The sequence below is a fragment of the Astyanax mexicanus genome, chromosome 10 (assembly GCF_023375975.1).
Source record: "Astyanax mexicanus isolate ESR-SI-001 chromosome 10, AstMex3_surface, whole genome shotgun sequence".
NCBI lineage: Eukaryota > Metazoa > Chordata > Actinopteri > Characiformes > Acestrorhamphidae > Astyanax > Astyanax mexicanus.
This window is the reverse complement of record NC_064417.1, coordinates 23,173,561-23,196,704: the sequence shown is the minus strand read 5'-3', so window position 1 is coordinate 23,196,704 and position 23,144 is coordinate 23,173,561. Positions and strand designations below refer to the sequence as shown.

Genomic DNA, 23,144 nt, shown 5'->3' with positions numbered 1-23,144 from the left:
AAATATGCATACATTCTTGCATATTTATTACATAATTTTGTTTGTGACCCACTTGTAAGCCTTATTGTAGTGGACGTAAATATGCCTTCTTACATTAGAGAAAAAGAAAATAAACACATCGATATGTTAAAAATAAAGTATAATATGGTTAAAAAAACAAAAGTGGTTGTTTTCTGAGGGAAACAGTGTGTTATAGTGGGTGAAGAGTTTGTAAAGGAAAAAAGGGTCCTTTAAATCAGGAGCCTCGTGCGGGTGATGTCTGACGGCATCACCACGCGCCCGAGTTGCCTGGCGCTGGTGGGCTGTTTGAAGACCCCTGGACTTGTTTGGAGATTTTACTGGACAGTAAGGAGGAAATACAGCCTGAACTTTTTATTTTATATTTAAACACTTTTAGACCACATGCTTTTATATTTCAGGGAGGAGTTTAAACTCAGCCGCTGGATAAAGAGGATAAATCAGGCGGGCGGTGTATTGTTAGTTTGCTGCTGGGGCTCGGAGCTAAGCTAGCTAAAGGCTAAGATCGCTAACGAGTGAAACGCCTGTTCTATAAAACATTCATTAAGTTATATCACCTTTACACACAAACCTTAGAGAAGATTAAATCTGCAGTTTAATATTATCTGATCTTCCTCAGACGCAGGTGCTTAATAATATTAGCTAGTTAGCTTTCTAACAAACTTTAATATTACTATTTAACGTACACTTCGAGCTAGGTTAAGTTACCTAGATGCTATGTTTATGCTAGGTGGTTGCTGTGATGGGCCTGAGTGGTTACTAAAGTTTCTAGTAGTTGAAATTGAGATGTTGTTAAGTAAGCAGTCGCTACGATATGTCAGGTGTTTGTGATGGTATCCCTGGTACTTGCTGTGGTATTACAAGAGTGAATTCGTTTGGGATTGCTATGTTTATTCAAAGGGGTTGCTCTAGTCGTGCAGTGTTACCCCAGGGGTTGTTAGGCAGTTGCTAAAGTACCCCAAATGGTTGTTGTGGCACCCCATGTGGTGGGTTGGGTGAAAAAACGCAGTTTGGGACACCAAGCATGTCTTGGCCAAAGACTATATTGAGTAAATTTGCTTTTTTTGGCAAACTACTGCAGTGGTGCTTGAAAGTTTTTAAAAGAATTTTACAATTATACATATGATCTAAAACATCATCATCATCATCATCATCAGATTGTTAGACAAGTGCAACTTGTGTGCTTATTGAGATTCGGTTCATTTAATACTTAATTCCTTACCTGGAATCCTTGTTCATGGTTGTCTTGATAGTGGACGCAGAAACATTAATACTAGCCAATATGAGAGAGGCCTTCAGTTGCTTAGAGGTTACCCTGGGGTCCTTTGTGGCCCCGCTGACTATTACAAGCCTTGCTCTTGAAGTGATCTTTGTTAATTAACCACTCCTGAAGAGGGTAACAATTACTGAATTACCTTCATTTGTACACAATCTGTCAAAACTCTTTTTCTGAGGTCCTCAGAAATCCTTCACACATTCCACAAAAATGTGTTGGGAACACTTTGATAGATCCCTGTTCTTGAAATTGAACTGAGTGCCATTCTGATTGTCATTCTATTGATTAAAAACACTTGACTCTAATTTCCTCCATATTCATGCATTCAGTAAAAAAAATATGTATGGTCGGATAGTGTGCATTTTTGGAAAAAGCCGTGGATGGTTTATTTTCCATCACCTCTTTCCTTGCAGACATGAGTACAGAGGTCTCTGAAAAACCTGGTGAGGAAGGAGGGAGTACTGGAGGAGGCACTGGGATTGTAGGGACACGTTATGACTTAGAGAAGGAGACTGAGCTGCGCTTTGAAGTGGAGTCTGGAGAGCGGGTCCAGCTAGAACTCCTGACTGGCATGGGCGAAGTGTTCGGCTCTGAACTGAACAGAAATAAGAGGTACACGTTCGGCCCAGGCTCTAAGATCGCTGTGTTCACCTGGCAGGGCTGCAGCCTCTCACTCTCAGGAAAAACAGAGGTAAGGATCATGAGTACTGCACACCCGTTACTGACACTGACAACTTTAAATGCCAATTTCAGTTTGACACAGGATTATGACTTTGTGTCAAACTTGTTATCACTGTTGTGATGTTAAATAACCAAAATGCAACATTAGCCAAACATCAAATTTGTCATAGTTTCTGAATATGTGACTTTGATTTTCAAATAAATTAAGTGATTTTACAGTGTTTGGTTTTATGTTACTATCTGTGTGTGCCTACAGAGCTGTATTCTTTCTTGTGGTAAGCCTAGGGACATGTGTGAATCAGAACTGCAGAAGAGGGGGTTGTATACACTCCATAAATTTGACATAGAGTGTATTGGGACTGTTTTTGATCATTTAGGGACTGTAAGTTCTGAAGTTTGTAGAGTATCTTATATGCTTTGTTCCTACATGAATTGTTCATTATGTCAGCTCCACTGACCATTCAGAAAGTGGTGTTATTGTTATGTTTAATCGGTGTAGTGATATCCTTATTACATTTTTATGAATAGTTACCCCACCATACTGAACCTTATAGTAGTCTCATTCTTTTTGAATATCACTGTCCTGTGAAGCAGCAACCCATATTTTACACACCCCATTTTGCAAATTAAGGCAGTAGTTACTTTAAACAGGTGGGGTTATTGTAGTTGGATCCAAAATTGGAATTTGGAAGGTATCTCTCCAAGCAGCAGGGTTGAAGACCACTTACTTAAGCAATAGAGCCATGAAGAGGATAATCAAGCATAGAGAAAGGAAGTTCTCTGGAAATTTGTTTAAAATAAAATTATTAAAATTAGTAATATGTCTTTTTGTCTGTAGGTGGCATATATCTCTAAAGACACACCAATGTTGTTGTATCTGAACACACACGCTGCACTGGAGCAAATGAGACGACAAGCTGAGAGAGACAATGAGCGGGGTCCAAGGGTATGTCACTCCATTCACACATTTACAGCTCCAATCACAAAGCAGGTAGACTGGCCTAAATCTGATCTTTCTAGACAGACAAGACATATTTCTTAAATGTGAGCCAAGATGACTGGCAAACAACACACTGTATCTGGCATTTTCAGTTGCAGTTAAGGCAACTTTTAATATGGTGCATATCCAATACACAGTAATGCAACTCTGAACAGCCAGATAAGAATTTAGCTTGAATTTAATTAAAAATACACGCTGAGCAGAGGACAAAATGGATTGCTAGTAGCCCAGATATTGCATTCAGGTATTCCTATGCAGCAGAATACCTAATTTGTTTAGACTAACGTTGGCTAGACTACATTAAATTTAAAAGATACTGTAAACAGCCAAAAAAATATGAATTGGTGACTATCTGATTTGGGTCACTTTATCAGCTGTGTGAACATAGTCTTTGCAGTCAGTTCCCTTGCCAAGTGGCTTCTTTCGTGCTCTTTTTACTTTGTCAAAACAATCAACACAAAGTAATAATTCTAAAATACACTAGTCAGTCAGAATCAGTTAAGTACCTCTATTTATGAAAACAAAAGTTGCTTAATTAGTTTGTTCTATAATGTTTTTCAGAAAAGCATAATAAAAAGCAGCATACAAATAGTTTTGTTACATAATTTAAAAGATTTTGATATGCTTTTTTCCAGTTTTGTTTTTGCACTGACTTGCTGGTTCTGTACTCTATGTAGGTCATGGTGGTGGGCCCAACTGATGTAGGGAAGTCCACAGTGTGTCGGGTGTTGTTAAACTACGCTGTCAGGCTGGGCAGGAGGCCCACGCTGGTGGAGCTGGATGTCGGCCAGAGTAGCGTAAGACAATATGATTTACAGACTCTGTCCAGACTGTTACAAGCATTTATTTTCACAACTGTCTGCAGTCAGTCAAGAGATGAAAGTCACATTAGCGTGCTTTTAATGATGATTTAATGATAATGTGTTCAGGTGTCTGTTCCTGGGACTATGTCAGCGCTGTGCATTGAGCGCCCAGCAGATGTAGAGGAAGGCTTCTCTGTGCAAGCTCCTCTTGTTTTTCACTTTGGCTCCACTACACCAGGGACCAACATTAAACTCTATAACAAGGTAACAATATACTGTTTAGCACAGCAGAGCTTTAATTTTTACATTGTCACTGTTGGAAAGGATTTACATGAAAACATGCTTTATAATAAGCTTTAAATCAATAAATGGAGCTTCAGTGTAATATGAAGAAGTTAAAATACATTCAATACATTTGTCCAAAAGCAGGGTTAAATTATTTAGAGGAATCAGGATCCATGATAACAAACTACAATTAAAGCATACAATATTTATAACTGAAATATTGTACTTAGGCCTTTTACAATAATTACATTATAAACTTATCATACAATAAATGAACTTAACCTCAATCATTTTAATAATCGTGATATCATCCATTGTGTTTCCACTTACAAAAGGCACATACATATATTGTAACTGTGGGCATGATCTCAAAAAGTACTTTTATTAGGAAAAATGGAAAACTCAACACCCAAAACAAACTTAAAGAAACATAGGAATGGCCCAGTGCGGTTCTAGTCACTTAACTTTAGTATCTCTTAGGTTTGTGTTGCCTCAGCCTTCCACATCACCATCAGCATATCTCTCGAGTGAAGGCTGAGGCAAAGTCTTTATGCTGCTCCAACGTGGGCCAGCTGGGACAGACTGGGGCTGCACATCATGGTGTGGGACGGACCCATGGTTACCCTGCCTCCACACTTAGCAATGTGTGTGTATGTATATATATATATATATATATATATATATATATATATATATATATATATATATATATATATATATATATATATATATATATATACTTTGTTTCAAGCTGGGAATTTTTCGGGTTCCAAAATTAGGTCCGTGGACAGAAATGTAAAGTTTATTGTCTTTAAATGGGTGCAATTCGTTTGTAATGATATTATGTTATTATTATATTAGTGCCATTTAATGGTCTTAAAATGGCAAAAATATTATTTATCGCAATTTTCTGGGACAACATATCGTTTGCTAAACATAGTTATAGTGACCGGCCTAATTGTACTTTATTTGTGTGTAACGTAATTAACCATTAATAATCCCAAAAAATACCATGCAACTAGTGGTCATGCACAATATATGGAACAAGCACAATGGAAAAAATATTATTCTATTTTAAAACCATTTAAAGTAGAGAATAATGTTATATACTCCCTTTTTTAGGTATGTAGATAATGAAATTGGAATATTTAAAAAAAATAATAATAAAAATTAGTTTGAAAAAAATCTGACTCATTCACATTCATGGGCTCTCCTTAATAATTATCACAATTGGTAATACTGAAGCCAGCAAAATATTGAGGTTATGTCTATATTATACAATTGGTTGTTAACTTGATTATGATGACGGGCCTACTGAGATATCTGTACAGTACTGCACCCTCCCTAATACCCTTTTCCCTTCTCTTGGAGCAGCTGACATCATGCCTGGCGGAGGTGTTCTCCCAGCGCTGTGAAGTAAACCGCAGGGCAAGTGTAGGAGGCTGCATCATCAACACCTGTGGCTGGGTGAAAGGTTCTGGATACCTGGCCTTGGTCCACTGTGCTTCAGCCTTCCAGGTGGACGTGGTCCTGGTCTTGGATCAAGAGCGCCTCTACAACGAGCTCAAACGTGACCTCCCACACTTTGTCCGTGTTGTCCTCCTGCCCAAGTCTGGTGGTGTTGTGGAGCGTTCCAAGGATTGTAGACGGGAAACGCGTGACGACAAGATCCGTGAGTACTTCTACGGCTTCCGTGGAACATCCTTTTACCCACATGCTTTTGACGTGCGCTTCTCAGATGTGCGCATTTACAAGATTGGGGCACCCTCCATCCCGGACTCCTGCCTGCCGTTGGGCATGTCACAAGATGACACGCAACTAAAGCTGGTACCTGTGAGCCCTGGCCGAGACCTGACCCACCATGTTCTCAGCGTCAGCTGTGTAGAGGATGAGGTCGATGGTGGCTCAGGACAAAGTAGGGGTATTCTGGAGAGCCCAGTGTGTGGGTTCATCGTGGTTACAGCTGTGGACACTCAGGCTCAGGTGATGACCGTACTTTCACCTGCACCACGGCCACTGCCCCGGCACACTCTGCTCATCATGGACATTCGCTTTATTGACCTCAAATAGAAATGTATGCTCGGGACTGTTTGATCAGAGAACATCACAAAACTGTTAAAAGTTTATTTGAGTTTCTGTTTTGCTTCCAATTGCAGTAGTTTTAAAATAATTTGCATATTTCCACACTCAGACAAAAAAAAATAATATTTTTAAATTTTATCACTTTTTAAAAGAGTGGTTCTGACAGTTGCTTAATGATAAACAACTGACCAATAAAAATGCTCTAAATTATTTTTTTTTTTTTACATTGACTTTCATTGGATATTTTGTATGTTTTTTTTTTTTTTGGGAGAGACCAGCTTTTTGTGTGACTGTAGACAAATTATTCTTTTTTTAATGAAAGACATTTTTGTATGTCTGCAAGAATAAATGCTTCTTTTCATTATGTGTGACTTAATGTATATATTTGTTAAATGTAATTTTTCATACAAAGGTTAACAATTAAACATATCTGGGGCAAAATGTTTTAACATGACACTGGGTCGGTTTCTCAGACAGGGGTTAGGACTTGTCATGGACAAAATTTTCTTTTCTATGGAAAATCTTCATGCAAAATGCTGTGTAGTCAAATACTAGGTTTGATCCCTGTCTGGACAACTTCCTAAGTTGGTTGACCAGCTTAGCTCTTGACCTGGTCTTGATGGGGTATATTTTTGTTTGTTTGAGTTTGATGGTTAGGTAGTCTACAAGTATGGTCAACTTGATAAATCTAGACAACCAATTTGTCCAAGCTGATTGACCAGTATGACCATCAAATCCAATCTTGATACTCATCATCAAGAGCATGCTGGTATTTACTTAGCTGACCAGCTTGTCAGCCACCACGACCATGAGAGAACTTAAAGCTTGTCTCATCTTAAACCAGCTACCTGCATAAGCTGGTCTTGAGCTGGATTCTTTCTACAGCAGATTCTTTCTACAGCAGGGAAGTAACCTAAGTGTTGGTGTTCTTTATGGGGGGCGCCTGAGATATCCATCTGAATACAGTTGGACACACGGGAATCAGGTAAGTGCTGCATTGAATGCTTGTGTGCGTTTGGAACTAGTTATATTTCACAGACTAAAGCAGGGATTTTACTTCTCTTTAACAGTACTTAATCATGACAGAATGCGGACTGAGTGCTGGCTGGCCATAAACAAATTAACATAAATGTGATCTGTGCACCGCAGCATGAGGAAGGGAAGGAAATGAAAGCTAAAGAGGATAAACAATAATTTTAATCAAAACTCCTAAGATGTTATAAATGGAAGTATGTCTATTGACCCTGTATACTACACTGCTACCTATTTTTAGCTTGCGGGAAGAGCCTAAACAAGAGGATATTAATCGCCCGTCCCTCTGTCTCTAAACCCACAGTACTGGCGTTAGCTAGGGGGTCGGCCTAGCTTAGCTTAGCTAGTATAGCCAGCCTTAGCGTCGATCTCTCTGCCTCTTCAGCTCTGAAACACGCTGTAAGTAATTTCTCGAGTCGTTTTAAGCCTTTTTACTCATTCATCCTAAACGTTTTTGAATGTTTAACGTTAGCTAGCTAGCCAGAAGAACCTGGCAGTCAGAATTAACTTTGTGTCAGCTTTGCTTAACGTTCGCTAGCCTCTTTAGCTTCGCTCGCGTTAGCTTCTCTAGCCGAAACTCCAGCCTGGGGCCGTCTCTCTGTTTTTGACGTGTCTTGTCAAACTTCTCTCATTGAGTTTTTCGTGGTCAAATTAGAGTTTCTCCGAGAGTAAAATTGGTCTAGTTAGATTGCAAGGACTTAAAATAGCTAGTTAACTATCTAATTTAGACAATGTGGTTTATAGTTAAAGTGTGGTTAACGTTATTTGCGAGTGAAGATTAGCTAAGCTAACCTAACGCTAGGTTACAGTAGTCCTGAGCTAGCGTTCACCAGGTTAGGTTAACTAACCCTAGCTAACGCTTATAGTTAAATATGGGAGTAAATTCAAGCTTCATACAACGAGCGAAGACTTTTTTTAAAAGGTATGTTTTATGTATAGTATGTTTCTTTAAAAGCCTGGCAAAACGGGTCTTCACGCGTCCCTAAACGGCTCGATTTGTCCTTGTACCACTGTATTTACTGTAGTTAAATAGTTAGCTGGACACCAGCTTAGACCAAAATACACGAGTTTCATGACATGTTTGTTGGTTAGTCAGTCCGTGTTCTGAAGTGTACGAAAGAACATTAAACTAGTAAAATAGTTAATTTAGCTAACTATATAGCTGATTACACTTTGTCAGTATTCTGTAGTATGTAAAATAGCTGTAATCATGTACACAAAATATTGTTTTCTGAAACACTAGGGATGTAAAAACAGTGTATTTAACTAACAGATTATAGCAGACGCTGCTCTCAGTAGACAGTAGTTTTTTAATAGTTACACATTATTACTGTGTACAATAATCTGTTTACTTATAGTACTGCAATACCTTAATTCACCGTGTGTAGCACCGTGTTTACCATTACTGTGTGCAATACCAATACTTACTTACTGTTAACTTATGTGCAGTATCTCTGCTCACTGCTTGCCTTAACACGTACATACAGCTCTGGAAAAAAATAAAAGACCACTTAAACATTGAGTTTCTTTGATTTAACCAAATTAAAAACCTCTGGAATATAATATAAAGAGGAAGATGGATGGCAAGCCCGTAAACCAGACTGAACTGCTTTTTGCACCAGGAGTGGCATAAAGTTATCCAAAAGCATTGTGCAAGAAAACTGTGAATAAAAGTCAGGGTTATTCCACCAAATATTAATTTCTGAAACTTTATGAATATGAACTTGTTTTCTTTGCATTATTTGAGGCCTGAAATGACATAATTTTGGGTGGAATTTGGAAGAAATATGGTGTGTAGTTTTTAGAATAAAACAACAATGTTCATTTTACTACAAATATACCTATAAAAAGCAAAATCAGAGAAAATGATTCAGAAGCTTTTTTTCCAGAGCACGTACGTACTGGGAAACCATGCTTAATCTAATCTTAGTTTTTTTATATTCATTTTTTTTTCATTATGACCGTATTCATAGTATAAGTCATTAATTTAATTGAAACAGTCCCAATATGTTGCCATGCCTACAGTGTCACATTGTATATCAATATTTTACTTTTTACAATGTAAATTAGATATTGAAAATATTTAACCTATACAGGACAACATGAAATTGTTTTGTAAACGAAAAGGGTTATATAAATGTATATATGTTACTGGTAGTGTATTTAAGTAATTCAATTTGCCTTATGTGACATTGAACCTCCTGTGATGTGGCTATTGCTTGTGCACACATTGTAATGACAACACTGTAACTTTATCTAAAAAATACATAATGAAAATATAGGCATTAAAATTTGAGCCTTGAGTAGAGCCATGATGTTCTCACAAAACAGCATTCTGTTTTTGTAAACAGCTTAAAATCCATGAATAATACAAACAAATAAACAAATGGGTATTTTCTTCATTGTTTCATTATGGTTCACAACATTGTCTAGTGAGCTTAATCAGAGAGAGGAGCTTTTGCCACCATAAGTTTGTTTTTCAGTTCCTATTCAGAAGCAGATCACTGAAGTTCACCAAAACTGCAGATAATAGTTCTATTTGACAAATTAAAGGATCATTTTATGAGGTCGAGCCAGCTGGAATTGATGTGTATCATACTTTCATTTTGTCTAGTTTGGCTTTTAGGTGACACTGGTTGTAAGAGTTTGTGTAAGAACATGAACACAAGAACATTTGTTGAAGTTTATGATCATGAACTGCGCAGTAAACATAAAACAACAGTAAAAGTACGAATTAAAAAAACTTTTTGGTTTGAGAAATGGCATTTAGAAAGATAATAGCTCAGGAAAAGTGTAAGATAGGCACACCCTTTTCCTGGTGACTCAAATGTGACACCAGGAAGAAGAAGAATAATCAAGTTTCAACATGTTGTGTACATACAACACACACACCAGAACTTGGAGCTCCCACACACTCATGTTTTGATATGGATGGTCTAAAGTAGTCAAGAGTTCAGTATCCACTGGCTCATATTCAAACAAATTGATTACACTTGTTAATATCAAGTAGTGAAAAATACTGTAATATTAGGACACATAATATTATAGTTTAAATACTGTTGCCATTGTTTTTACATACACAGAGCTGCTCTGGTTTTGCAAGTTCCCACTCTGCTACCACACTGTTGCTGTGTTTGGTGTTAGTTCATTTGTATTAGTGTGTTATTGGGCTAAACACCTTCACAGATGACAGCAGAGAATGTTGTACCCAGTGTGTGTTTAGGGTTTACCAGCCAATCTAAAAACAGCATCTGAGGGGAAAAAAGCCTCTGGTAGTTTTGAGGAGTTTAAGAAGGTTAAGGTTGATTATATGAAACAAAACTAATAAAAACAAGCAACATTTGTTGAGGACTCTATAAGGACCACCATAGGTGTAATGTGTGGGAAGTGTGTTCTTGACACATTTGGCTTGTTAATACTAATCAATCATTGATTGAACTCCCAGCCTATTTCAGTATTGTTGCTGATCATGCGCATCCCTTTATGACCACAGTTAATCTATCTTCTATTGGCAACTTCTAGCATGATGATGCACCGTATCCACGGTTTCATGGACATGACGATAATGTTTTTTTTAGTGGTTCTTCCTGTCAGAGCAAAATTTAGTTCAGCACCTTTTGAGGAATCTGCAGGAATTGTGTGACACAGTCTTGCAGCTTGAGGCATTCATGTTAAGTTAAGTTGTTTTGCAAGGAATGTTAGAGCCTAGTTACTACAGTATACAGTAATATGTTCCTAATGAAATGCTGAGTGAGGATACACAAATTAGCTGCACAAGAGTGAGCATATTAATTTAAAGTTCAAATCAACATTAAACAAAAATGAAATCTGTTTTCTACTTTTAGGTACACCTTCTGGCCTGCCTGTAAGACACCAGATAAAGGGGAACAGTTCTTCATACACTTTTTCTTGCTTCTATCAAGAAGAAGCGGGGAGTGATGGATCACAATACAGACCTAAACAGCTTTTGGACGCTGATGTGTCCCCTGGACTTCATGGTGCGCAAACTCATTGTGGTGGGCACACATGCTGGCAAGAGAGTAGTCTGCTGGCCCATGGCCCTCTAAAGGACTTCACTGAGCACCTCCACTCACATGGATACTTTTATATAGTGTTTACGGCACTGTTACATGAGAGACGATTTGTTTGAGTTGTTATTGTAAGTGCCGAGAGTTTGGATCACTGTCGGACTACAAGATGAGCTTTTATTTAGGCCAGAAGACTGCAGGAGCACCATTTTCTTCATTTCCGTAATTAAGGTCTTTTATTAGACGTCCCACTGGGTTTTGGGACTTGTGTGGACACTGTGGCATAGCTCCATTCCTTTGTTTCATTTTGTATCATTTTTAATTCAGTTCATTGTTTCTCAATGGTACCCCTTCACTGTCTATTCCCTTGTTTTGTTTTGTGACTCCCTCACGTTGATTCATGTGTTCATGTTGAGTCAGTCACTCGGGTATGTTGAAACACATGCCTTGTGACTAAGAAAGAGTACTGTAAGGCACTTAACTGGGCATTCCTGCATCAGTGACTGTGCTTTTTGCTGCTGTTTCTCTTTCTTTTTCTTGCTGAAACATGGGGCTTATTGGCAATTTGCACTGAAAGAGCTTTGCTATCACTTGACTTTTCCTTTCTCTACCAAAATCCTGTCACATTGAAGCCATATAAATTTTATTTTTAATGGAACTATAGGTATTTTTTATATCACAGTTTAGTCATATCATATATTATATAAGTATTTTTTATAAGAGAGACTTACACAAAACAGGCACTTGCACTGTGTTTGGTCAGGTTTATTGGCTTCCACTTTGAGTAGTGTACGCAGGAATTACACAGCTACTGTCCCAATGCAGTTAGCCTGATCATGACAGTATGTTCCTCCTGTAGCTTGGCAGATGGACAGAAGTCCCTGCCCCTCTGACCCTGTTTTTTAGCATTTGGACTTCTCCCTAATGCCTGCGGGTCTCAGCGTGGGCGGGGCTCTCGGAGACCCCTCCTCCTCCCGCCCATTCCGTCCCAGCCGCTATGTGCCTGTCTCGGCGGCAACAGCCTTCCTCGTCGGGGCCACAACTCTCTTCTTCTGCTTCACGTGAGTCTTGTACATTATTTTTTCTTGTTATATTAGCGCTGTCCTGTTTGTGTCATGTGACCTGAAGTCTTTTTGTCTGCAGATGCCCTTGGCTAGCCGAGCGGTTCTCCTCCTCTATTCCTCTCTACAATGGTGTGGTCTTCCTCTTCACGCTGGCCAACTTTTGCATGGCCACATTTATGGACCCAGGTGTCTTCCCCAGAGGTATATCTGTGTTTATGGGGAGAAACAGCAGAAACAGAGGAACTGCGTTCTTTGATGCTACCTTATGTATCTTAACAATACTTCCCTTTATTGTGTGTGCACCCTGTAGCTGAGGAAGATGAAGATAAGGAAGATGATTTCCGGGCTCCGCTCTACAAGACAGTGGAGGTTAGGGGGATTCAGGTTCGCATGAAATGGTGTTCCACCTGCCGCTTCTACAGACCGCCCCGATGCTCACACTGCTCTGTGTGTGACAACTGTGTGGAGGTATGCATTCACACACAAGCACACTTACAAACATATTTACATGTTACTGTTTAAAGCATTTCTATGTCTTGATTTTAGGACTTTGACCATCACTGTCCGTGGGTGAATAACTGCATTGGGCGGCGGAACTACAGGTACTTCTTCCTGTTTCTGCTCTCCCTCACTACTCATATTATGGGAGTGTTTGGATTCAGCCTGCTCTACATCCTCCACCACACTAAGCAGCTGGATGAGGTTCACTCTGGAGTTACGTATCCTTTGAGAAAACGTTGTTAAAAAACTCACTTATCGCTGCATTATCAATCTGTTATAATTTATTTATAATTTATTGTTTTTTTTTTTATGTACAATTCCAATGACGTCAGGGCATTTTCTAAAACATCAACAATCCTTTTCAACCTGTATTAAATAGAATACACTACAAAGACAAGATATTTAATGTTCAAATTAATAAAACTTATTGCTTTTTGCAAATATTCATTTACTTAAAATTTGATGTCTGCAACATGTTCCAAAGAAGTTGGGACAGGGTCATGTTTAACACTGTGTTACATCACCTCTTACATCTTTTCAACAACATTCAATTAAAACCTAAGGACACTAATTGTGGAAGCTTTGTAGGTGAAATTCTTTCCTATTCTTGCTTGATGTACAGCTTCAGTTGCTCAACAGTCCGAGGTCTCTGTTGTCATATTTTGCGCTTCATAATGCACCACACATTTTCAATGGGAGACAAGTCTGAACTGCAGGCAGGACAGTCTAGTACCAGCACTCTCTTACTAAGAAGCCATGCTGCTGTAACACGTTCCAGATTGTCTTGCTGAAAAAGCAGGATGTCCCTGAAAAAGAAGTTGCTTGGATAGCAGCATATGTTGCTTCAGAACATGTATGTGTAATTTTACTGTACATGTAATTTTACTGCACATTGACTGTTAAACATTTATGGCCCTAGAGCAACTGTGCAGTACATTTTTAAAAAGTTTTATATATATTAATATGTTATTACATTATATTGTAGAAATTATTTACACAGATTGTATGCTTTTTTTAGGAGATTCTAGGATACATATTTGTCTACTAATGTAGTGATGTTAATAAAGGAGTTAATAAAATATAAAACCCTGTTTAAACTCACTTTATCAAGCTTTCTGCAGTAGTTTAATCCACCACAGGTAACATAGAAGGCGGTGTTCAAACTGTGCAGCTCACTTGCTCTAGCACACATTAACGAAATTAAATTCTGCGTTGACAATATTCGGTGACAAATTGTTGATTATGTCGACTAATCATTGCAGCCCTAGATGGCAGAGTTTTAACTGTACGCTGACATTGGTTTTCTAAAGTGTTACTGAACCTATGTGGTAATATCCGTTACAGAATAATGTTGGTTTTTAAAGCAGTGTCACCTGAGGAATCGATGGTCATGGGCATTCAGTGTTGGTTTTCTGCCTTGCCACTTCTTTTGATGATATTATGGACTTTAGATGATGAAATACCCAAATTCCCTGCAATTGCACGTTGAGAAACGCTTTGTTAAACTGTTGGACTATATGCAGTTGTTCACAAAGTGGTAAACCTCACCCCATCCTTGTTAGTGAACAACTGAGACTTTCAGGTATGCTCCCTTTATACCCAATCATGACAAACGCCTGTTTCCAATAAACCTGTTCACCTGTGGAATGTTCCAAACAGGTGGTTTTTTTTTTTAGCATTTCTTAACTCCCAGTTTTTTGTTGCATTTGTGGTATTAAAAAAACATTAAATATCTTATCTTTGTAGTGTATTCAATTAAATATAGGATGAAAAATATTTTATTTATGTTTCACATATGTCCCAACTTCATTAGAATTAAGGTTGTACGGAAAGGCCGTTATATGGTTTCTGTCCTTAATATATGTTCTCAGTATGGCAGTGATGTGTATAGCTGGTCTGTTCTTCGTCCCAGTAGCAGGACTTACTGGGTTCCACATTGTACTGGTGGCCAGAGGGAGAACTACCAATGAACAGGTGTGTAAATAAAGAGAGTGGAAGACTATTATACCAAACAAAAGGGTTATGCCTACTGAAACAACTTCAAAGTTTTTTTGCTGTCTAACCACATACAGTATGTTACTGTAGTTTTTCCATTGTATTCTTTCAAAAACTTGTAAATAATGAGTATATGGCTTTAGCTGGGGCAGTTGTCTTTTTACAGAGAGCTAATTAAAATAGTGATAAGCTGTGCATGTATTATCTGCTTTACAGCAGTGGCAATGACTAAGAACCCACGTATTATACCATATATTTAAAACAGGCAAAAATGCTGTAATTGTTACTGAATAGTGTTGCTTTACTTCTGTTGTGTCCAGCACATCACAGTAGTATAGTCTTATTCTTACTATTGTTTACCGTTTAGTCTGGGTATGGGTATTCAAAAGTCTTACTAGTAAAAAAAATGAGGCACTGTTTTAGTCAAGGTTGTTTTTAAGGAATGAATTAAGGAGAGAAGAAATGGTTTATGTTTTTTTTGTCTTTTGCTTTGTTGTGTGCTGAGTTTGGGTTCTCCTTTTTTGAATGAGTTTCATGGTTTGTCAGTTGCATGTGCTGCGCTCTCATTATTCAGCAATGCCAATGAACACGCAGTTTGACATTCTAGGACTTTTAACCAAACCACAGTTACGGTGAATTGATTTGTATTATCACAATATAGTTAGATGCAATTTGAATGTATTCACCTGTTAAATGGGCTAAACTCTCTCTTAATATTTTTTATCTTCAGGTTACAGGAAAGTTTAGAGGTGGAGTTAACCCTTTTACACATGGGTGTTGCAAGAATGTGTCTCATGTGCTCTGTAGCTCTCAAGCCCCCAGGTAAATGCCACTAAATATTTAACATCAAGACAAAGTTGAGATCAGTATTACAGTATTTATTAAAATAAATGTGTGTGTGTGTGTGTGTGCAGGTATGTAGGGCGGTTACGACGGAGTACATCACTTCAGGTCCAGCCTCCTTTTCTGCGACCTCCACTTTCTGAATCGCAGCTTGCTGCTAAAGTCCTGGACAATGGCATCCAACAGGTACACATATGTACATAAATACAGACACACAGGTCTTCAGGTTCGTATCTTAATGCTGGTGGTTAGTAATACAACTCTCTCAGGGCGATTCCAAATCTTAATTGACCTTTCTGCCTGTAATGAATTTCTATATGCATAAAGTTGTGTCTGTCTCTTTTTGTTTTAGTCTAAGAGCAGTCTAGATGGCATGGAAAGTCAGTCTACAGACGCTGATCCCCCTCCACCTCCAAAACCAGAGCACAGATATCAAGGGCTGCCTCACACACACAATGAAGGTGCCCGTTCTATACACATAATAAAATACATATATTACCTGGATTGTATTAAAATCCTGATAGACATGTTCAGTTATTTAACTTTAACTCCACAAATGTCATAATTGTTTCAATATCCTCCAATCAGAGAGCAGCCTGCTGACTGAAGCTCCACCCACACCTTCATTATATAAATACCGGCCAGCATATAGCAGTCCGGGAAAAAAACACACAGCCTTAACACATTCCAGCAAGGTAAGAAAATAAGCTGATGTAAACACAGTACACACACATGCATTTTATGTGAAGCATCGGTAAATCTCTAGAAGACAACCTGTTAAAGTTCTTGTGTTGGTGTGTATTAGGTGTGAATTTATATTTATGTTCATTATTTCTTGATGATTCAGTGGCAAACAGCCAACGAGTAAGTTTTAGCTGTGTGTGTTTGTTTTGTGTCTTTTTGCTGTGTGATTGTATGTGCCTCATTCTGTGCTCATGCCTGTCAACATGCTCTTCGTGGTCTTCAGTGTTGTATTGAGGCCTTCTCACTCTTTCCTTCTCTGCCCTATTCATTACCAACTTTTAAGCTTAAAGGAATTATTTTGGGGAGAAAAATTCAAATGTACACAATTTTTAATTTACCCCAAAAGCACTCAGTCAGCCGAGATCAATCTGTATAGTGTCTGAAATTTGCTTTTGTATTTTTGCAATAAGGCCAAATTGCTAACATACAGTACAAGTTATAGGAACTTAATTTCCCCATCCATTATTTTAGGTGGTGCTGTCCCAATACTTTTGTTCATATAGTGTATAAAGCTCAAAAGAAAAGAGATCACTGGTGATTTTCCATCATATCACACAGATCAGCAGACATTTTGTAGATGCAGGTTAGTACACTTTATGACACAATATTGTTTACAGAACCAAACAGAAATGTATTTTACAGCTAAAAACAATATTGGACATAATCTTGATGCCTGATTTTTGGTAGATAACAGTATACCATGCAATTTAATTTGGGGTACAGTTGTGTACTTTAGAATTTTTTGCTGAACTATTGCTTTAAATGCAGTATGTGTTTAATGGGAGTGGTTTTATTGTCTTTTCATGTCATCTGCAATGTTCCTGGTGTTGCTGTGGCTTGGAACGTTTGGTATACTCTTTCTCTATGTCTCTCTCTGTCTCTTTCTCCCAGATGAGTAGAGGGGACAGTATGACGGAGTCCCCGACCATCCCACTCACCACTGGCCATCCCAGCTACTGCTCTGACCCTAGTCTCTCAGGCCGGGGGGGTGCAGGGTGGCGATCGGGAGGGGGAGGGGAGGGGGGCAGAGCAGGCTCGGGAGGGCTGGGCGGAGCCTCCGTTCTGGGTGGGCGGTCTTATCCCTCTTTTACCGACACTCTCCTGCAGTCGGCAGTGGCCTCTTGCTCCTCCAGCATCCGCTCGGCGCACACAGCGCACAATGCACTCGGGCCGCTGCTCTCGGAGGGCACAACCTCGACTAGTTACAAGAGTCTGGCCAATCAGACACGAAACGGCAGCTTGTCCTATGACAGCCTGCTTACGCCCTCAGAGAGTCCGGAGTTCGAATCAGCAGCTCACGAGCTGTCTCCACCCAGGCCACAAGCCCCGACCTCACTTGGCACCGCCCCCATAATGGGTTACTCCTCCCCTTTCCTGTCCGCTCAGCAGAGGGAGGGCTCTCTCCAGGCCTGCCCTGCCCCTCTAAGACCCTCCCCAAACAGAGCTTTCCTGCGCCCCACAAGCCCACCCCCTTCCCGAGCTCCTCCTCCTCTGTCTCCTCGCGCTCGGTCATTGGGCTCCCCTCCTCCTGGCTCCGCCCCCGGCCACAGTTCTATGGGCAAATCTATGTCCTACACAGGTGGAGCCGACTTACAGCAGCGGGCAACTAACAGTGGTGGAGGGACAACCATGCCAAAGTGAGTAACGCCCCCTCCAAAGCTCCGTTTTTTCATCGGGGGTGGTCATTTTAATTTTTTTTCTGTTTTAATATCGAATGCCTCTTAAGAAATACCTCAAAAAGAGAAATTTTATATTGCTATGAATAAAAAATACTTTAATTTTTTTAAGACATTTAACATTTTTCTACATAAAAAAAGCAAAAAAGATTAACAATTTGGACGGAAGTGTTGTGGCACTGACATGTGTTAGTAAGGTCAAGATGTTGGATGATCATCACCCCAACTCATTACCAACTCCCCAATGATAAAGCACCATCATTCCAGAGAACACAGTTCCACTGTACCACAGCTTAGTGTTGGGGGATTTTTAATGCCCATCTAGCCCACACCTTGGCATAAGGCACGGTACCGGTGCATCCATCACTTGTTTCATATATGATTCTGTGCCATCTGCTTTCCTTACATGTCTGTGATGTACTGATCCTGACATGCTGTCATTTTTTTCAGCACTGTACACACATAATTCCTTCAGAATTTCTAGAAGTCGTTATATCCTCAGATAATGTAAAAACAGCTATAAAACGATTGCATGAGCGTGCCAACCCAGCAGGAGGTGCTAACACAGAAAAATCAAGTGTATTGGCCAAAGCAGACCTAAATATAGGTCAAAGCTGAAGCACATTTTGTTTCCATAAGACCGTCTCATACACAGACTTCAAGTCTTCCCTGAATCTCTAAATCTTCTTTAACATGACTTCTAGACTCCAAGCTGGAAATGCCTGAATAGAACACTGAATTGTGCAAATCAGTACTAAGTTTAAAAAAACACACCATTCTGTTTTTCCCTTAATTTATGCCTAAATTATTTTGCTGACAAAGTGTGAAAAAAAAAACATAAATTATGTACTATAAAGTATGGTAAATTTGAGCGAGCATGTATATTTTTTACATGTGAGCCAATTAAATCCATAGCTGATGCATATATATATAAATATATATAGTCATCATTATCAACCGCTTTATCCATTAAGGGTCGCGGGGGGGTGCTGGAGCCTATCCCAGCCGGCATCGGGCGGAAGGCAGGATACACCCTGGACAGGCCGCCAATCCATCGCAGATAAATATATATATATATATATATTTTTTTTTTATAAGAAAATGAATCTCGACTTTTGTTAGTAAAATAACACTATATTTACTCCCCACATTATCTCTCTCTTCAGAATGATGGTGACGTTTAATGTTCCTGCTGAGGTTCTGTGTTTTGTATTTTGGTTCATTTGAGATGGTCTCACTTATTGCGTTCAGTAACATTATCTCTGTGTCGATCTTCCGACGAATTATTCCCACTCACCTCCTGCAGCCTCCTTCTTTGCCTATATTTCTCGTCCCATCGTCATGTTTCCTGTTCCCACCCTTTCCTCCTTCTGTACTCTTCTGTTTACGTTTATCCGCCTGCTCTCTTTTCCTGACCTTTCCCGCCTTGTGGCCGTTAAGGATGACTCTGTCTCTGTGCTAAGGTTTGTCTCTCTTCGTTTGTCCAGTCTCATTAGGTGTGTGTGAATGAGATTGGATGTGAGTGTGATGTTCACTGATGATGATAATAAGTGAGTGCATGGTATCAGTCTGTCACTCTCTCTGTAGACCACTGTAGGGGTGGGTGATTAGGACTATAGTTATCTGTCACCAATCACAATGCATTCAATGCCTGTATGTCCAAAGATTTCCAGACTCCTAACCTTCAAATGAGTCTTTTAAAATTTAATGGAAATTAATACAATACCAATAAAAAATCATCATCTCAGTTGGGTTTAAATCAGAGGCCTATTTTTTTTTTTGCTTTCTACATTCCTAATTCCATATGTCCATATCTCTTAATTGTTTTGATGTCTTCAGTATTAATCTACAATGTAGATAATAAATTATAATAAAAACATTAAATGAGAAGGTGTGTCCAAATTTTAACTTGGACTGAACATTTGTTCTCTTTTTGCTCTAGTGACATCTACTAATGTTCTACGAAGACTTTACAGTAGGTGTTGTAAAATTGCTGTGAGGATTGAATTGTGAATAACCATAAGAACATTAGCAAGGTCCAGGGCCTGATGTTATATGATTTTAGATGTGGGTGCAAAATGCTTAGTTTTTCACATCTCAATGTTTGAGGCTCTACATTTGACATGGTGAGATGTGCAGAGGTCCCATTCTATCTCTAACACTGAATTTGTATACATATGCTAAACAAGCTGTATATGTGAACTTTTCATAACACCTGACTTATTAATTGGTGCACATTTAAAATAACTTAAAATAGAATTCTGTCTGGGTACAATTGGACATACAGTGTGCATTGCAATGTCTTGATACTGAAGATGTTGGTCCACAGATTAATTCATATCTCAGTATCAGTATTTGTTCTGTGTATTACCCAGCCCAACCTTACCCCAATGTAGGATTCTCATGCTATTCACCTTTTCTGCCACACCCACTTTCAACATTTCTTTCGTCTTTGTGTTAAAATTTCCTGTCATTACATAAACAATATTCTTGGTCGTATCGTATTTGAGGTAAATGCAGCATTGCTAACTACCATATAACCTATATGCAGCACCTTTCAGAGAATAGCACCTACATTTATGGTTGAAAGTGTTTAATTTAATATTATAAACATCCTCCCAAACATCCATACGTCTGCTTTGACCACATAGGGTGCTAATAAGGCTACATGTAAGACATTAGCGTGAGAACTTATCTATGAGCATCACAAGCACCTGATGCATCCTCTTCACCAGAGCTTAATGACAGAGATATCTCTAACAATTTTCTGGTGTTAGTTTCCCTCCACAAAATAGTAGATAGTTAAATTTGGCACCTTCAACCAAACATGCAGCTCCTCTGTTTTAGGGATGTTGGATATAAGTTATATGATGCCCCACAAGCTTCCAGGCTGTGTTGAGTAGCACTGTTGCCCAAGCTAAATTGCTCTCTTCTTCCAATAAGTGTGATTCCCCTTTAACTCAGCATATTTTAATACTCATTTTGTATATTAATTATTATTGCTGTGGTTATTCTCTTATCAGCAGATATGCAGTTTTACAGGAAGTTCTAACACAAAGTAAATAAAGGTGTGAATAGAACATAGAAATTGTAAATACAGAAACATTCTTTTTATAACTTTTTATGTCTTCTTTTTTCTTTCAACCAATCAGCTCTACCAGTAGGCAAAGCCTGGCCAATCACAGCACCCATGCACACAAACCTGCAGGTGGGGTGAAGAAAGTGAGTGGTGTTGGAGGAACAACCTATGAGATCTCGGTATGAATGGCAACAGCAGCACGCTGATGGTGATTCTGAGGATCCAAGTTGCAGAGCTTCAACGGTTTTGCTGCAAGGATGGCCCAAGGATAGTTCAACCAGATAAGCCAAAAAAAAAAAAAGTTTTAATAAAGTAAGACTTCAAGGCAAAATTTTCAAAAAGACTTCAACAGTTCCAACAGATCCATCAGTCGACCAATTAATCGCTGAGGAACATTGCTAAGAATCGTCTGGACCAGAGCAGACCCCTACATGCTGTGTTTTTCTTTTTTTCTGTTTTTTTTTATTTCTGTATGGTACACGAAACTCCACACATTCTGTTACGTATTTAAAGAACTGCTTGTTGTATTACCAGTTTTATACTGTGGAACTTCAGAGGACAGGTCTCTGAATGGCTTGGTTGCGTTCCATTCAGTTAGGAATCGCTGACCTCTCTTAATTCACGAGTTACAGATAGTCAAAAGGCGATGATTGCTATGATGACTCATTGACTTAATGGCTCTAAGTTAAACCAATCAAGTGTTTGAAACACTGTTTGAGGCATGAGTACTTTCTTTACTCAGCATTCCCATAGCCTCCACATATGGACTTTTATTTGAATTATTTCTTTCTTTTGTTTATTTTTTACATTTCTTTACTTCCAAATATAATTTTATACAGGTACAGATATAGTATGTTGTAAGAATTATTGAAATATTGTTTGATAGGAAAAATGCCAGCCAATAACAGTAGCAGGTAGGCACATGAGCAAGTGTGTGTGTGTGAGCAAGCGCTGTAGGGGCGAAGTTTATTTGTTTTGATATAATTGATGGCTGCATCAGCCAATCAGAACCCAAGCTGGAATTATCAGCCAAAGAGATCTGGCCAGGGACCTTCTTGTTTGAACAGACAGACAGCACACTTGGCCAGTAGGAGTGAATGTACCATCTTCAGAGCACAAAACAAGTTTTTTTGTTGACATTTCTGGAAGATACTGTGTGGCAAAGATGTTCCAAACAGTATCTTCTGGTTTGGTTTGCTAGTCCCTGGAAAGTTTAATGGTTGGCCAGAGGGAGGTTCTGGCCCCATTTTGACATATGCTGGATGTCTAGTACACCACTGAGAATGGGGGAGTGATAATGTACTCTTTATTTTATGATTTTATGTTTGTTGGATTTTATTTGGTGTTCGTTTTTATGGGCAGCGGTTAATGTTAAGAGCCGAAGTACAAGTTGCATTACTGCCCTTGATAGCCGTGTTTGTGTGTGTGTGAGAGAGAGAGAGAAAGAGTGAGTGAGAGTGTGAGAATGACACAGCAAGATGACAAGATAACTGATGTCTCAAAAACCTCTACAGGAGCACATTCCAACTTTTCAGAACCCTGTTCAGAGAGTCTTCTAAGGTGCATGTGTGTGTGCGTGCGTGTGCTTGTTTGAGTGTAAGTACAGGGGACGTGATGTTGGAGTATGCAAGCAAGTTTAGTTTGAGGTCTGAGGACCAGCCACTGGTCAGTGCAAGATATAAAGAGCTTATGCAGTGACACACAAAAGTATTTTATTGATAATCTTCTTGTCATTTCCACCATGGCCTTATGAAGCCTTTTTAACTGTAACTTAGGGTCTGAAGAGCTCTAGCTGCACGTCTGTAAAGTGGGGAGAGAGATGTACTGAGTTGTAGGGGTGAAGTGCAGACTTTTTCTACCCTTCTGTATTCCTTTAATGCTGGTGACACTGAGTCACATGAGCCAACACATTTCCAACAGACCAATAAATAATACTGCAACACTGAAGTTAACAGTCTGAGCGTGCTCCTTATTCAAATGGCAAGATGTGTTAGTATGTTTAAGGCTGGGTTCACACTACACGACCTTCATATCATT

At 39.0% G+C, this 23,144-nt stretch overlaps 2 protein-coding genes across 5 annotated transcripts; both read left to right on the top strand.

The window, feature by feature from the left end:
* Positions 1 to 239: 239 nt before the first annotated feature.
* clp1 (cleavage factor polyribonucleotide kinase subunit 1) lies at positions 240 to 6,509 on the top strand. Of its 2 annotated transcripts, XM_007235303.4 has the most exons (6): positions 240 to 345; positions 1,708 to 1,985; positions 2,814 to 2,921; positions 3,653 to 3,772; positions 3,905 to 4,042; positions 5,438 to 6,509. In XM_007235303.4, exons 2-6 carry the CDS (start codon positions 1,710 to 1,712, stop codon positions 6,131 to 6,133), a joined length of 1,338 nt encoding a protein of 445 aa, XP_007235365.2. In that variant the 5' UTR covers positions 240 to 345; positions 1,708 to 1,709; the 3' UTR covers positions 6,134 to 6,509. The 2 variants fall into 2 exon arrangements, with proteins under 2 accessions (XP_007235365.2, XP_049339874.1); XM_049483917.1 differs by lacking the exons at positions 240 to 345; positions 1,708 to 1,985 and adding an exon at positions 2,015 to 2,250.
* Positions 6,510 to 6,935: 426 nt separating this feature from the next.
* zdhhc5b (zinc finger DHHC-type palmitoyltransferase 5b) lies at positions 6,936 to 23,054 on the top strand. 3 transcript variants are annotated; one of them, XM_022683513.2, is made up of 13 exons: positions 7,283 to 7,576; positions 11,023 to 12,266; positions 12,349 to 12,470; positions 12,580 to 12,737; positions 12,816 to 12,988; positions 14,642 to 14,744; positions 15,496 to 15,587; positions 15,680 to 15,794; positions 15,961 to 16,069; positions 16,197 to 16,303; positions 17,244 to 17,989; positions 19,469 to 19,491; positions 21,181 to 21,267. In XM_022683513.2, the coding sequence occupies exons 2-12, from the start codon at positions 12,130 to 12,132 to the stop codon at positions 19,488 to 19,490; spliced, it is 1,884 nt and encodes a 627-aa protein (XP_022539234.2). In that variant the 5' UTR covers positions 7,283 to 7,576; positions 11,023 to 12,129; the 3' UTR covers position 19,491; positions 21,181 to 21,267. The 3 variants fall into 3 exon arrangements, with proteins under 3 accessions (XP_007235366.3, XP_022539234.2, XP_022539232.2); XM_007235304.4 differs by lacking the exons at positions 7,283 to 7,576; positions 19,469 to 19,491 and adding an exon at positions 6,936 to 7,130 and having other exon boundaries at positions 21,181 to 23,054; XM_022683511.2 differs by lacking the exon at positions 19,469 to 19,491 and having other exon boundaries at positions 7,286 to 7,576; positions 21,181 to 23,054.
* The last annotated feature ends 90 nt before the right edge of the window (positions 23,055 to 23,144 follow it).

What these genes read in the sequence shown, in the direction of transcription:
- clp1 (XM_007235303.4), top strand. Translation starts at nt 1,710, where the DNA reads ATGAGTACAGAGGTCTCTGAAAAACCTGGTGAGGAAGGAGGGAGTACT. An exon ending in ACAATGAGCGGGGTCCAAGG is followed by an intron (nt 2,922 to 3,652) that starts GTATGTCACTCC and finishes TACTCTATGTAG; the next exon opens with GTCATGGTGGTGGGCCCAAC. An exon ending in TGGATGTCGGCCAGAGTAGC is followed by an intron (nt 3,773 to 3,904) that starts GTAAGACAATAT and finishes TAATGTGTTCAG; the next exon opens with GTGTCTGTTCCTGGGACTAT.
- zdhhc5b (XM_007235304.4), top strand. Translation starts at nt 12,130, where the DNA reads ATGCCTGCGGGTCTCAGCGTGGGCGGGGCTCTCGGAGACCCCTCCTCC. An exon ending in ACTCTCTTCTTCTGCTTCAC is followed by an intron (nt 12,267 to 12,348) that starts GTGAGTCTTGTA and finishes TTTTGTCTGCAG; the next exon opens with ATGCCCTTGGCTAGCCGAGC. An exon ending in TGTGTGACAACTGTGTGGAG is followed by an intron (nt 12,738 to 12,815) that starts GTATGCATTCAC and finishes TCTTGATTTTAG; the next exon opens with GACTTTGACCATCACTGTCC.